The 16,021-nt window shown below is 40.7% G+C and overlaps 1 protein-coding gene across 2 annotated transcripts in view; it reads right to left on the minus strand.

Moving 5' to 3' along the window:
- LOC108027917 (protein O-mannosyl-transferase TMTC1) overlaps nt 1–15,425 on the minus strand; it is a 54,980-nt gene extending 39,555 nt beyond the window's left edge. For both annotated transcript variants that reach the window (XM_050885174.1, XM_050885173.1), the window contains exons 1-2: nt 15,088–15,425; nt 8,408–8,693 (exon numbers count right to left, since the gene is read on the minus strand). In XM_050885174.1, coding sequence (XP_050741131.1) covers nt 8,408–8,436 — 29 coding nt within the window. In that variant the 5' untranslated portion in view covers nt 8,437–8,693; nt 15,088–15,425. The remainder of the gene's footprint in view (nt 1–8,407; nt 8,694–15,087) is intronic.
- Between the last annotated feature and the right edge of the window lie 596 nt (nt 15,426–16,021).

Raw genomic sequence — 16,021 nt, forward strand, 5'->3', positions numbered from 1 at the left:
ATCGGATAATTGATTTGCAAGTGGAGTGACTGGGGCGTTCATGAGTGACGCTTGCCAAAGTTTTTAAATGTTACTGGGTGCCTTAAATGAAAAAGGAAATGTATTTCTTTTTATAGAAACACGTAGATTTTCGATCAAACATTGAGGGTAATAAATGTGGAGGCTACAGAACTAGATAGGATTTAAAAATCACATATAGAGGTGCCTAAAAGTATGCAACAATAAAGTTCTGGTTCCTGAAACCTTTTTTTTTTTTTTTTTTTTTTTTTTTAATTAACATCTTTATTTAATATAATCCAGGAACAGATCTAATTAAAGCCTTTAACCTAAATGTTTTCTTAAGTAAATAATCTCTTATTATAAATTATAATTAGTTTTCAACTTGGTATATAGGAGTAGATCAAATTACGACTAGTTTCAAGTAAATAATATGTTCATATTAGTCTCTTAGGAGCAGCCCAAAATGTCTTCTTTTGAGCCTGCGAATTGGGATAGCCCCCTGTAATCTCCGGGCTAGACGATTACGGTGGGCAGTTAGACGGTCGTTGTACCTGCTTGAGAAGAACGATATTTGGTCTTCAACAAGACTCAGGTTTAGGTCATTGTGAAGCGTTTGGCCGCTAACGAACCACTCACAGCCAGTGATTTGTCTTAATGTTTTGTTCTGGACGGTTTGGAAACGTTTTCGGTGGGACGCAGCCGCCACTCCCCAAATTTGGATACCTGAAACCTTATTTTTATAATAAAATGGTGGAATCACGGGGAAGGGTACAGAAATAATTGGTATTTTAAAATCTCCCCTAAAGGTGTTCAAAAGTATGCAACAAACTATTTTCTAAACCGTAGATTTTTATGTTAATTAAAAAAAATAAACTGCCCACCGTAATCGTCTAGCCCGGAGATTACAGGGGGCTATCCCAATTCGCAGGCTCAAAAGAAGACATTTTGGGCTGCTCCTAAGAGACTAATATGAATATATTATTTACTTGAAACTAGTCGTAATTTGATCTACTCCTATATACCAAGTTGAAAACTAATTATAATTTATAATTAAGAGATTATTTACTTAAGAAAACATTTAGGTTAAAGGCTTTAATTAGATCTGTTCCTGGATTATATTAAATAAAGATGTTAATTAAAAAAAAAAAAAAAAAAAAAATAATAATTAAAAAAAAAAAAAAAAAAGTAGATTTTTTTGTTTTCAATGCATACTTTTAGACACCTTACCGGTATTAGTTAGTTTTAAATATAACTGCACATAACTATATATATGGGTAGAGCTCTTAGACCCTATATTTTAGTGCAGCTTAGTCACTTCGCCCAATCCTAAGGGGCGTAAAAATGTATTTCAATCCACACATAGGCCCGGCACTCGGCAATAAAAGTACCGAAACTTGTGCACTTTATGGATCTCTTACCGCAGAGAACTAGCATTACGACCTTGTGGGTGGGTGGGCAGTACGGCAATGCACCCATTAGGCCGACCGGTAAATGAGCATTGAAGCAATTCATAAAACTGCCCAAACAAAAAGCCAATTTTATTCGCCCCAGGCACGCGTAAGTGGCGGCTTTCTCCTTTCTTTTCCCTGGCGCCATTGTAATGGGTCCGTAGTCCAGAGGTCCCGAAGTCCGGCGATGGTGAAAACGTGTTTACGCTTTTATTATGTAAAAAGCCGGACAAGCGGCTCCGTGGCCGTAAAAAGTACCGACGCACACTTGAACTCCACAAATCTGAATCCGAGTGGAGTGTTTTAGGCGCGCGCACTCGTGTCCTGGGTCCTGAGTCCAGGCCCCTCGGAAATCCCGGCTCCTGCGCCGCAACGTATGCAAAGTAATTGCGCGCATTAAATATGTTCTGTTTTTATTAACTGCGGCGGCGGTTGCTTCACTCTCTTAACGAGAAACAATTAAGAAAAACAGGCGCGTATCATAAAAATTAAAATTATGCAAATGCAACATTTTCGAAGCAAAAACAGCAGCAAAAAACGCGGTAAACCCTCTAAGAAGATGGGGAATTTCGGGAGTTAGCAGGAAAATGCGGCATACTGCAGGCAATTTTCGTCCTGTTTACATTTATTCTCCTATTCAGCGTATGCAAATCCCATAAAAACTCATTTTGAGCCAATTGACTGCATTGTTGGTGTTGTTATTGTTTGGCAGGGTCTTTCAGTTTCTATTTTTTAGCAGGGAGTTTTGGCATTTTTTCGTAGTCACCGCTGAGCTTTTTCAAAGGGGAAAAAATTCCAGACGATGTCTCTTCATCATCATCTGCTCTGCTCAGCGGTAATTAACTAAAATCGTGCTCTTATTTGCCGGAAACCGAGAACAATGAAAAAATCCGTTCATTTGCGAAAATTGTTTAGCTCCGGAAGAATACCAACGAATCGGGTAAAGGGTAACGGGTAACGGGCAACGAAATCGCAAATGGAAATCTAAAAATCCACTGCTGGGAAATGTAACCGTAAATGGGTACTAATACAACTGGGAAAAGCCATCGGTGGCACTGGAAGAAAAATTATATAACAAATTTAAATTTTTTTAAAAATTGCAGAAAATGAAAGTGAAATAATTTCATGAAGGGATTCATAAGGGGATATGTAATTTCAAAATTAAATGTATTTGTTTCATCTTTCAAAGTCGACTTGAACATTTTACAATTTCTAAGATTTTATAGATAAATATTAATCTGTGAAATAAATATCATCAGTGGCACTGTGAGAAAATGTGCACTTCAACATAGTATTGGTATTCATTCATTACATTTTTAAATTAAAGCTATCAATATATGCAACATCGATCTATATAATTTATTTCACTAGTGATTATCAACTTTCCCAGTGGATTCTTTTTAGTCAACTTCCGCGAAACTCGCCATTCGCTACACAAACAGGAACGCTTGTTGGTTTTTAATTTTATAGCCAAACAATATGCTTACAGATTTCGTTTGCAGTTTTTATTAAAAATCGATTGGCACACGCTGGCAGATGCGAAACCTCGAAATAGAAAAAATACATGCACTTGAAGCACCCATCGGTGTGCAGCGGGTTAGCAATAATACCAGTTCGGCTTGTGGCTTTGCAACTTCCCCACTTCCCCCTATATACATGTCCACAAATGTATATATGTGATATGGAATCCTTTGCCCAGCGATGAACTATTGCAATTCGAGTTCGTAAGAGTAGCAAATAGGATCTGCCCAATGCCCAGCCCGCATGTGTGTATCAATATACATGTTGGTGCACAAATTAATCAAGGATCCCCTATGAATGGGGGAATTTGTGAACTTACCTGGTAGGGGAAGTGTAATTAAAGTTGTAGAAATGCAGCAGGACTATTGGCATTTGTAACAGGCGATGGTCAACTGTAAGCCTAGATTTTGTTATATATTTATTGAATTTAATCAAGGGGACTACCCTTTAAAAGTCCCATAGCCTAGACCTACTTCATTTTGTGATGAAATAAATGCTGTTGGCACAAGCGTAAAATTGCTTGATATGAATTCAGTGGAAACCATTACTTTAAGGCTATTTTCGAGTACTTTTCGCCGAATTATCGACCGACTTGAGTCTTGAGATATATTCTCTGCTATTGCTCGAACATTCCACTCTGCACGCACTTCCCCCACTGTTATATATTTTTCTTCTACTTATAAACGGATATGCACCACCCACTGCAGATTACCAAAGTCGCAGCTAACATATTCTTCCCAAAAAAAGGAAAAAAGCATAGGATGGTATAGGAAAAGCTGTTGGAAAAGGAGTAGGAAAAAATGGGAAACTGTTGCAAGTGTGCTAAAGTTGCTTCATTGCTTCATTGGATGCCGACGCCCGGGACCGTTTTCCCCCCTTCCCGGTCTCCTTGGAGCCCGTTTTCTTGGCGGCCACATGGAGGCACGCGCTCTCCAAGAACAATCAAATTTGCAACGAGCTTCTCCGGGTGTAATACTCCGGCCAGCCAGCCAGTCAGACATGTGGCCGTGCTCCTCCTTCCGCATCCCGGCTGCACCACATGCAATAGTGTGGTGCTGTCGGGGTGGCACTTTCATAATCGAAAGAAAGCCAAGAACCGATGCAGGTTCCGGAATTCACCCGGGAGCCTTCGAGCCCATTAAAGCCCCAAACTGTGGCATACGAAATTTAAAAGGCAACCTCCCCCGACCGCCATTGTCTGCGAGAAGAGGCAGAGACTCGAGCACACATATGCTTAACGCTTTCTTTTCGGGGAATGTATATGGTATATGTATTACCCGGCGGATGGATCCCTTTTATAGTTCGGGGGGCTGGGGCAGACCTTAAACGGTGCCCCCTTTTCGGCTGCTTTCCTTTTTTATTTGCATATTTTAATGCAAATTGTGCAGAATTAATTTAGTGCTGTTTAGTCTTGAAGCTCGAACTCGAGACCCGAGCCGTAACCCCCGCCCCTGCTGAATTTACCACACTTTTCCCTGTGTGTTTGTCGCGTGGGTGGGTTTCGTTTCATATGTAAATATTCAAGTTTCAAGTTATTTTGCCCTCAAGTTCTTCGCAGTCGTCGTCGTCTCCATTGTCGTTTTACTTTATTGTTTATGCCCAAATTGTGTTCGAGGAGCACTGGAGTGTGGCCTAGTTTCGGGGCCAAGAGGCAATGAATGTGCGAAAAATATTTTATGAGCTATATTATGTAAACTGAATTTAGTTTTCCGACTTGTTCTGTCCCCTTATGCCTTTTTTTTTTTTGGTTTGACATTATTTGCTCTCTCTTATTTGGGTGCCCTTTGTGCCAAGTTTGTTGGCCAAATATTTTCGAGGCTTTCATTTGCCTGCGAATGAACTAATCCGGACACGATTTGGGTTTAAGAAACGTTCAAATTCCATAGAATGTCTCATTAGCCGGGGCTTCAGGACGCTCGCTTGAATATTCATGCGTGAAGAGGCGACAACCAAGAGAATTATTACAGGGAATTGCATAAAAAATGTTGCTCACGTTCGGAGGAAATGAAATGAAATGAATTTCTGAGCCGTCCCTCACTTTGTTCGCTAGTTATCTGGCTGCGTTTTTCCGCTCCTCCTTTCGGCTTTTTTTTTGCAGCTGGGCCTTGGAGCGCCAGAGCTCTGGGAAATTTATGCTGATCATTCATAATGTCAAAGACGCGCCAAAGGATACGGGCCTGGGCTCCAGGTTCCGCGCTCCCCGTTCCAGGACCTCGGACTAGGCTCGACACCAGCGCGAGAATAAATGGCCCAGGTCAGGGCAGGACCGCTGATAACTTGGCCCAGAAACGCTGCGCTGTTCGGGCCAAATTTGGTTAACCCCTTGCGGACCAACGGTGCGTATGAGCAACTATATATTGTGGGTCCACACTGCGTATGGGTAACTTTTAAGTCAGCAAGGAAGGCACTCTGAGTTTATTGTAAGTAAAATTTGGTAGATTTCTTTTTTAAATACTTGAAATAATAATATTAATAAGTTAAGTGTTAACCGTATTGTATTGCAGTGCAATTCAAAATATCGGTTATATTTTATTTTGCAAAGAAGGGGCTTTGAATTTATTATAAATTATATAATTTTGAATACTTGGCACTTTTCATTGTTATAAAACAAATTTTAAATCATTGCAAAATAGTTAATTAAACTAATTAAGTGTTAAAATTATTCCAATACAATAAAAAATATTATTAATTTCTAGGTATCTGTATAACCATTATAACAAATAAATAAAGTAAAGTTATTAAAGGTATTGGTATTCAATCAATGAAATATAATTTTAATATTTCTTTTTTAATATTTGTGTTTTCCAATCTCATTATCTCAAGATAATTGCTGCGAAAAAACCTGGTTAAAATCCCCGAGAGGAAAAGGATTAAAATCCACTTTTGCCGAAGCACTTTCTGCGCTTAGCTTTTCGGGGCTTCTAATCATCGCCGCATTATCATCGCAATACGCGCCAAATGAGGCGCTGCAAGGGGGAAAAAGGGAAAGTGGGCCACTCTTGGCTAAACAAATTCCAGGAGCTGGGCCCCACCAGTGAAGCCTCCTGGCAACACGAAAAACCGTGCACAATAAGAAAGGAAAATCAATTTCCGCTTGCGAAATAATTCCAAAGCCATACAAAGGCGGGCTATACGCGGCAGGGTCCCAAAGCCGAGGCTGAGCCCCGACTAAGGCCAAAAGGAGCAGAGATGAACGCAAAAAAGTTGCCATTATCCTGAGCGGCGGCGGCGGCGGCGGCGGCGGCGGCGAGATAAGATATTTGCACAAGAATGGCATTCAGTTGATAAAATCCGATTTGAAAATGAGCGAATGCCTGGCAATGAGCAAGAGCGGAGCAGGATATCGAAGGACTCGCCGCTGAAACAGAGGATAACAATTTTATAAATAAATATTTGTGCGGGACGAGTCCTTCGAGCCGGCTGCCGTCTCTTTGCGCCTCGCTTTTGAACTCAACTATCGGGCGATAAATCATTTGAAGTCCCCACCAACACCATTGGACCGGTGACAATCTCTGCCGGACGGAGCTGCTCCTGCCTCACGCACTTTTGGGCCCGTAAATCTGTGCCGGAGAGGAAGAGGAAAAATCATGGAAAAAAAAGGAGAAGGGAACTGCTCAAGTAGAGAAACGGAAGCGTGTCTCCGTCTGATAGCCTCAATGACTTCCGTTCCTGGCGTTTAATGCTTTTTAATGAGTTGCTGCTGCAAATGTTTGAGGACATCGACATGGACGTGGATGTGGATGAGGAACTGGGATGAGGACGGGTGTGTGGCTGTGGATGCGTACATGGACCTGGACAGCTTAATCGATTTCATTGTCTGCTGACCGGGGTCTCAGGTCAGGAAATTGCTCAAGTTCCCCGAAACTCTTAAACTTTAATTTGGTTCTGAAATTTATAGCACACCTTTCGGGGCAGTTTATGGCCTTCAAACGGGTTGGTTGGCAGAGATATGTTTTTATTTTAAATTAAACTAAAAAAAATTGTACCTTAAGGTGCAAAGGAAAATTAAATAAAAGAGTTTTCTACAATGAAATCCTCAAAAGTGAATAAATTTATTTATACCAGTCGAAAGATACATTTTTATTTAATGTTGATGTTTTTGGTAAATGTTTTTTAACATTTTATATATAATATAATATAATTTTTAAATATAAATGCTATGTTTTGAGTAATTTTTAAAGTAAAAATACCTTCAGGAAGGAATTTTACCTCAGAACTTAAAGATCAACACACAAGCATATTATTCAAGTGAAACTAGTTATTTTAATCTCCACAATTTAGATTTAATCTAAAAAACAAATATTATTTAATTTATAGAAATTATTTATAATGTTTTATATAATCTCTAAAGACCCCTTAAGTAATACATTTATTAAAGATAGTTCTTCAATGTATCCCCCAAGATATTAAATCTATCTAGAGTTTTCCCAATGATTCTGTTTTAGAGAACATCCTTGGCCTGCATGTCAGATTGATGTGCCGAAGTCCTTGGCCTATGATGCCCGATTTGAGTATTGTGTCCAAATCGTTTTCGGAAGACAGTTTAGAATTCGATTGGCCCAGGCTGGACCCCCTCCATCGAATCTGATTACTTATGCCAGTCAGGTAAATCCTGTAAAAATTGTCTCCTGCGACGAGATGTTTTTCGGTGGTGGTGTCAGGTTGGTTTGGCTTTTCACTTTGGCCAGTTGGCCATATGGCCATTTGGCCAGAAGACTTGATTTGTTGGCCATGCCTTAAAGTGGGGCTTTAATTTGTTTTGGTCACTGGGAGCCATATGTCTTGGTTGCCATGGAGCGGGGCCAAGATGAATGCCCGGGGCCGCGGGCTCTTGGCTTCCTTCCTGGGCTCCTGGATCTCAGCCCGCGTCCTGACAAATGAGTGGCCCAAAGGTCGTTGCCAGGGTCGCGATTGCCGCTGCTGTGTTATTTTGTTCGTATTTTATTATTTGTTTATGCGTTGCCCGTCCGCTGTTCTGGTCTATTGAAAAATCTTTCCTTTTCTGGCCGAAGGATGGGGGCGAGAAACAAGAAAGTAATGCTGTAAGATAAACAAGTAGCCGCAAATGGCCAGAAAGAGGAGTCGGAGTCAGAGCCCCTGGCCAGTCCAGTGGTCCCACTTCCGGGCCACGTTCTCGGCCAGGACCTAACAAATTGTGGGAAATATTTTCATTTCATCAGGAGTGTCCTTGGCACTCCGCCTTAGGGGGCAGTTGCCTCGGTCCCCTCAAGTTGCCAACTTTATTGCATTATTGAAAAACTTGTCAAAATATTTTGAATGTGTAGAAAAGCTCTTGGCCCTTATTAAATTTACCGTGCCACCTCGGCCCCGCCCCGCCCGCCTCATAATTGTATGAAAATATTGTATTTCAAGAATGCCTCGGCCAAGACGTGGGCAATATATCTCTTATTATGATGATGTGTATCTTCAGAACTTACCCTGGACGACGGCGCTGGGCTGTGTGCATTTTTAAGCGAGTGACTTTGTCTGGCTCCGGTGATTGGAATTGCTCATGGTTTAATTAACGCAAATGGCAATATTAAAATTTTATGAATTTCATATTTTATGCAAGTAAGGAATTTCAACGGCAACAACGTTGACTGATGTTTTTCTGCGCACTCATATTTTGCAATCATCTGAATTTGCTGTGGTTTAATTAAATTGCTGTTGATCCTTGCTAGATTCGTTGGTCATATATTTTTTGTGTTGTTTTTCTGTGTGCAACTGCAAGGAAAACGTGAAATATTTATTTATTAAATATTATGTTTTTGATGCATAGAAGTGTTTTTATATTGTGTGGCTTTGGTAAAGCCGTTGGAAGAAAGGGGCGAAAATTGTTCAGTCGGAAGCGGCATTCCTTATCTCAATTTAATTTGTTTAATTTAATACAAAATATCGGGTAACACACAACTCTCTAGTGATTTTTAATGGTTAACTGAGGGGATTTTTGGAATATTTTACAAATTTTTAACTCCAGCATTTTAAATATCAATTTATTATACCTGTCTCAACAATACATTTCCATTCCCATTTTGTGAATGCATTTCTGTTCCACCCCTTGACATAGAGAAATTCACCGGAAAGCCATACCCCTTGCCACAAAATGTTGGTTTCCATTGCAGGAGCGTCCAGAACACCATCTAATTGATGGCCAAACCGGTTGGATTCCTTCTACTGACCCTCGCAGCCACCTCGACTGCCCTGTAAAATAATCCAGGAACACCAAGTCGCTGTCGAAGCTACATTTTATTTTCAGAAATAATGAAGCTCATGCTGAAAATAATAGGTACATATTGATGGAATTTAATACGTTGAGAAAAGCTCAATTTGCTCGTTGGCTAAGCGGGCTGCGAGGGGGGGCCACACAATTCGCATCAAATTTCCAATTAAACAACCAATTCTAATTTATATTGCGCAAGTTGTGCGCTTTGTTTTTGTTTTGTTTGCCCTTGTATCTAATTCATAGTAAATTATTTTGGGGTAATTATTTTGCGGACGCCTATTAAATATCTCTGACATGGCGCTGTTGGTTTGATGGCAGACAATTATTTTCGATTCATTAGTATCGAGCTTGCCGCAGCCACTTGTGCTGGAGAATTTTTAATGGCATGTATTGTTTTTTGTGTTGCATCGCGTAATTGGAAATACGCTTCCTAATTAGCGAAAGGAAGGGGCTTTCAGCAGCATTTTCCCTATGTTTTTGTCCTGTGTGAATCAATATTCTGCCAGGATGTCAGCCGCCGAAATGTATCTACACACGAGTGCCTAGTCTATTATGTGAAAATGCGCATTTGGCTGGCTGGGTGGCATATAAATGTCGCAGTCAATAGCGCAAAAGAACCCAACTCATTTTAAAATCTAAATAGGAAAGGAGGGGGAAATACATCGAATGATAGACTAGAATGTACCATTTTTGTATGATAGACATGCTAATTTAAATAATTTTCTTGTATCTTTTCCTAAGACTTTTTCTCTGAGGGGTTTAATGTAATGCTTATTTAAACCTCCATCTTATTTATATAATATTCCTTATCCAGGGTACCTTGGATTCTCTACCATTTCGCTTGCTTTCCTTGGGAGAACCACCAAAGCCCATGAGTTGAGTGAGTGTCACGCACATTTCTCCCCATCCCCATTCTGCACCCATCTCAATGGCAATTTCTATGCGCATTTTTCTATTATTTATTATTTTTATTGAGCTCCGAATGGAGTTTTTCCTCTTCGGGGTGTGGTGGCACCCCCCATTTCGTGATGGCAGTTGCCATTGATTTCGTTTAGAGGCGAAAAGAAAATTAGCCACGTTTTCATTTCATTTGCATGCAGTGCCGAATTAAAATTATATTCATTTATGTTGGCGAGTGTATCGGCAATGCAATAATATTTCCTCCTGATTTCCTATAATAACATTACCGCCTGTCGCATAAATTATGCATTGAATAAGCAAAAAGTAGGGTAATTGGAAAATACACATTTTTGATTTGCTTATCCGAGTTTTTCCTGGATCAGAGCCGAGATCATATTCAGTTCGTCTGGGTATTATACGGACTATTTAATAAATCTTTGTGGACCAATGCAATTGGTTTCAATTCATTTAGCCAAAGAAACTAAACTGAAATGTGTAAGCAATGGGAACTAATCACATTCAAGTCAGTGTAGAAAATATAAAAATATATTTCTTGCTTTTTGTGCGTATTTTCCCTGGTAAAGTGGTTTCCTTGAAGCAGCTTAAAATGGCCCAACAATTGAAATTCAATTTGCCGCCGCCCCCTAACATTTTGCTGGGGGGACGTCGTCGACAAGTCAATTTCTGTATCGATTCGATCGAAGGAAAATCAATTAAACAGCCTGTGCTGTGTGAAAATGTTCTTTAAATTGAAAATCATAATTATTCATGACGAGGCCGGCGGAGCGAAGTGCCACACACCATGCTCGTGCACCAAAGGCTATGTTCGAGTAGAAAAGTGCTTATAGTCAGTCACTCATGTTGGCTGTTGTTTGGCGAGCTCTTAAATATAAAACATTTAACGCTCTCCTTTGTTGGTATTGATGGCTCGACTCATTCGCTTCATTTGTTGACTGCATAAAAGCCGCTCCAACGTATCCGTCGAGCCCATTGTGAGTGCTTTTTCCATCATATGCGCTCTTTTTGTTTTCCCCGCTTTTCATATTTTTTTATTTTTGAAATTTTCATTTTATACATACATTTTTTTTTTGTTATTTCTGCACTTTCTCCATTCATTCAAACAAGTAATGAAGTTCTCTTCTGCCAAGCGGATCGTTCCCCCTTCGCTGTTGTTGTTTTTATTCGGTTTGATATTCTTTTTATCGATGCACGTTAAATTTTATTGCAATTGTTATGCGCTCGCATCTTCGGTGTTGTGTGCTGCGCTGCTCTGTGGTGGCGTTTTATATTTAATAAATTTAAATCACTTTATATGCGAGTTTTATGTGCGTTAATAATGCGAGCGAGCGAAATGCGCTGCCCCTTTTTTTTTTGGACAAAGAGCAGGAATTTCAAAAGCAATTTATTCCGCACAGTATAGCCGATACAATATGGGCATAAACTAGCCAACATTTATGTGCGGTGCCAGGATATTAATGATGAGTCGGGTATCCGTTTTGAATAAGTGAACACAATCAGAAACCCGAGCGGTGTTTAATAGACGAGAGCAGGGCCATTAACAATTTAAATGTTTAATGGTTAAATTTTGGACTATGGTCTTGTTTTAATTGCTATAATTGGCTAGATGTTGTCTAAAGTGGGTTATATTTTAAATTTGACATATAAAACTGCAAGGATTATGGAAATTTTCACAAATTTAAAACACTTTCGTTGGTATAATATATATATAATTATTTTAAAATGGTATAGTGGTCTAATTCCATTTTAAAAAGATTAACAGGACTAGAAAAATGATACAGTTATAATCTGATTATCTTCCTATTAAAACCTATTTTATATATCAGGCTAGTATTCCATTTTAATATGATAAACTCGACTAAAAAGGATTCATTATCAAATGGTTTTAAAACAATGCTAATCTGATTCTTATCTTATTAAAAGAGAGTTTTTCAATTTCTATCTCGGTTCCCCGGACTGTAAAAAGAGGAGCTATTTTAAAATACATATTCTATAAGCGAATAGTGTCAGATATGGCTTAAACTGCTGCACACTCGGGTATGTAACGAAATTTAAAGTAAAAAAGAAGACTGCAACTGCATAACTTTGTCTGTTTTGACCGCACCACCCAACGGCTGCTCTTCTGGCCAACTTGCAGCAAAGTTTGTGCAGTTTTTGCTACTTTGCCACTATTTTCTTTTTTTTTGGTCGTTCTTGTGCACTTCGGATGTCAACACATCGACATAACGACACATTCGTCCAATTTACACACAGGCGGGCAGGCACTCGAGAAGGGACTCCGGCGGCAGACAAGCAGCAAACTTGAACTTTTGCGGCCAGCCAGATGTTGAGACTTACATTTACATTTTCCACAGATATCCCTAAATATATACTCCTACATATATATGTACATTATATATATATATATCATCAAAGCACCCACGGCCACAACATTTTTGGCAACCGCGCGCATTCCTCGCACTCTAATTACATGTTGAACCGGAGGAAAAGCCGGAAAATGGCGGGGGAATTGCGGAAAACTCAAACTGAAAACTCGGCTTGAGCATGCGTTGTGGTTTTTTATTTGCATTCGCTTGGAGGAACTTCGCCCCGGAGTTTTAAGTGAATGAAATTTCTTGGCCTGGCCACTTCTTTCGGCTGGCGAGGATAATTAAATTGGGCACCAGTACAGGCTCTCTCAATATATAGTGTACTATAGCATAGTACGGCGTATACTAGGCATATCTCCTGCCATATTTTATTTATGATTTCTTCAGGCTCTGCCTCTTGGCTCTTGTCACTGGGCTCTCGAGTATGCCGAGCTGCGATAATTCCAGCCGAGCAGGATGAATTTCTCCGTCCTCCGTTCACGGCTTAGTGAGCAACAACAATTTTGCTGCCATGAATGCATTTTCCGACCAGCATTTTCCACCCCCACCCAGCCGCCCGCCTCCTTTAAGCCCGCTTGTTTTGGGTTTTCTTCTGCTAAACTTTTGGGGGGGAAAATCATTTATCAATGTCAGAGAATGCAGAACATTCTCTCTCCGCACGAGAGAACTTGTGTATGGCGGCAGATTGCGACGGCCTAGCCTCTGATATCGGGTGGTTTGGGTGGTGCTGCGGGTGGTTCCTCGGCCTTTCCCCGGTGGGTGGTGTGCCAGCAAGTGCGTGAAACAAGTTGGCGAAACTTCTGACTTTGTTTCGCAAAATACTCAAGTGATTTTGAAAATTATGCACACGCATAAATGCATCGACCCAACAGACATGTTCGAAAGTTTTTATCAAAATGGCGACCACCCAAAACCAGAGGCATACATAGAGCTAGGAGAGTTTGACACTCTATGTGCCATGTGCAGAGAACGGCACAGAACTTTTAAATGCTTTGACATGTGAACTCTGAACTTACCAATCAAAGGGAAAATGTTCTATGTTTGTATCTATAAGATGAGATATCTTACTATTTTGAATGTAAAGAATCACACATAAAGATTTTCCGCCTGGCTTTCAGTAAACTTCAGTTAAGATTCTGATCATAATAATAACTTGTACCTCCTTCTATACCTTATTTTGAACCAGAAACAGAACTAAGCTGAATACTTGCTTTTAAGAAGCTCAGAAACACATGGCAAAAATCCCCAGTAAGTGCACCATGAATATGCACAGTCAAATAATTGAATGGCATCAAATGGGGTCTGCATTTCCAACAATTTCCTGTTGGCCCTTTGCGAATGAGGCGTGGCTTTGTCTTTGGCTTATGGCAGAAACTTTAGCACTTAGTGCCAGGACTCCTCTATTACCAATCCCACTACGCCTGGCCCCTTCGGATGCCCCCGCATACCCACTGCTCCAAAGCGGTCGAGCGAGTGCTCTAATCCTCTGGCCGCCACTTGTTTGCTGGCGAAACAAGTTTGCACTCAAAACTCGTAAATAATGGATGGAAAAAAGCGCAACCGCACCATTCATAATGGAAAAAGTTGCCCGGCCACTTGAAACTATTGCACAAGCACCGAGCTGGCCGAGCTGGGAAGGATTCCCGCCCGTTCTCACCATCCTCACAAGGATGCAGTGCATTCGAAGGATGCAGTGCCTGCCGCCGGCGTTATTGTCATGTGTACAGTAAAAATAACAAATAACAAACAACGTGAGCAGGGCCCAGCAAACCGTCAAGAAGAACGTTCTTCGCCAGTGCTGGAATCTCTACTGATTTCAAGCCAAATTTGGAGAACCTAAATTATACACATTGTATAAAAAGAATATAAAATGCGACATCTATTAGACAATTTGGAAAACATTTTAAAGAATCTTCGGATATTTGAAATAAATTGTATTAAATATTTTGAAGAACTAAAGACCATTTTAAAAACCATTTCGTACTGATATTCATAGAAATGGTTTTTGTTATTCACGAATGTTTTAAAAAACCATATTAAGGACGATTTCTGAAATCTGATACTGTCTGGCATCGATAGCGGGCACCACTGGCTGAGGATATTGCGTTGGCCGTGGTTGCTGTGGCCTTGGTGCGGTTTTCAGGACTCGGGAGCGGAAGCGGAAGGCGGAATGGGTGCCGTACTCCACTCCAGTCCCTGACCATCCCCACCATCATGACCATCCCGCCCACAGCCCGTTTGGAAGCCAAGGTTATAGTCACATTTTTAATATGCTGTCTGTTCCGGTGCTGGACGTTGTTTATGATGCGCATATCCAATGGCATTCCATACGCGTGCAAGCCTGGGTATTTGTGTAATAAATTTAAAATTGCCATCGACTTTAAATTCCGCAGGATATGCCGAGTTAAAGTCACCGAACTTTAACTTTAAATGTGCCTTATGGGCTGCATGAAATATGCTTCACTTCCCCCAAAAGAGGCAATAAATTGGGATATTTATGAACTCATCTGTTATAATTTAATTAAGTTATTAGTTCTCAGGCGAGCAGGACATTCTCCCGGAACTACGTGCTCCGAAATAAGAAAAATCTTATCGTATTGGACCTTACCTTCAGATGATTTTCGGGGTGGGATGCTTAGAAAGAAAAGCCGGAAAAAACTTAGGGGGAAAACCGGAAATTGGATTCACACACACGTGCCACCCAACCAACAGATGTCACACCCACAACAGGCCAATTATTGTAATATTTCGACTTTAGTTTGAATCTTGTGGAGATTTAATTCGATTTAATTTATGTTGCAGCATGTAATGCACATATTTGCATAGACTTTATGTTTTGGGGCAGGGTGGAAAGTCGCCACCCACTAAGCTCGTAATTTTGCGCTGAGAACCGGCGAAAACCGAGAACCGATCGACGACGACGACGACGTGGCGTCCACCACGCGATTCGAGTGCAGCAGGCAGACTGAGGGACGCTCACCGCCAGAAGCGGCGGCAGAGCTGCGGCAGCGGCGGTCCCCCTTGGCAGCAGCGAGTGACCCGAGCGGTACGAACGGCCTGCCAATAAGAGCGGTACTCGCTCCAGCGGGAGAGACCCATTCGGCAGTCGTGACTCCCCACTCGTGACTGGAGAAGTCACTGCGCAGACGCACGCTCTTTCGCTGTTACTCCCCTGCTAAGTACCAGAGTGGTGGGTTTTGAAAGGGTTCTGTTACCACCATGGCAAAAAGCAACAGTTTGGATTTATATTTTAATTATATTAAGGTCTTAAATATTTTTCTAAATAATCAAAGCCATCTCAATCGTATAAAAATATTTCACTCTGAAATGCCGGCTTGGGCTCGTCGTATGTGAGTATGGGGTGAGCCTATTCAGCTATTTACTTAGTTTTTAACATTTTTTATCCGCTCCTTTTTAACAGCAAAATCTCCTCTTGCTATAATTCTGTTAGAAACAGTCTCGTCTTTCTGCTTAGCCAATGTTGTTTTCAGGAATGCAAACTATTACTAGAGTAACCCCTGAAGTAAATTAGTGAAGTAAGC

This window comes from Drosophila biarmipes, chromosome 2L, assembly GCF_025231255.1.
Source record: "Drosophila biarmipes strain raj3 chromosome 2L, RU_DBia_V1.1, whole genome shotgun sequence".
Taxonomy (NCBI): Eukaryota; Metazoa; Arthropoda; class Insecta; order Diptera; family Drosophilidae; genus Drosophila; species Drosophila biarmipes.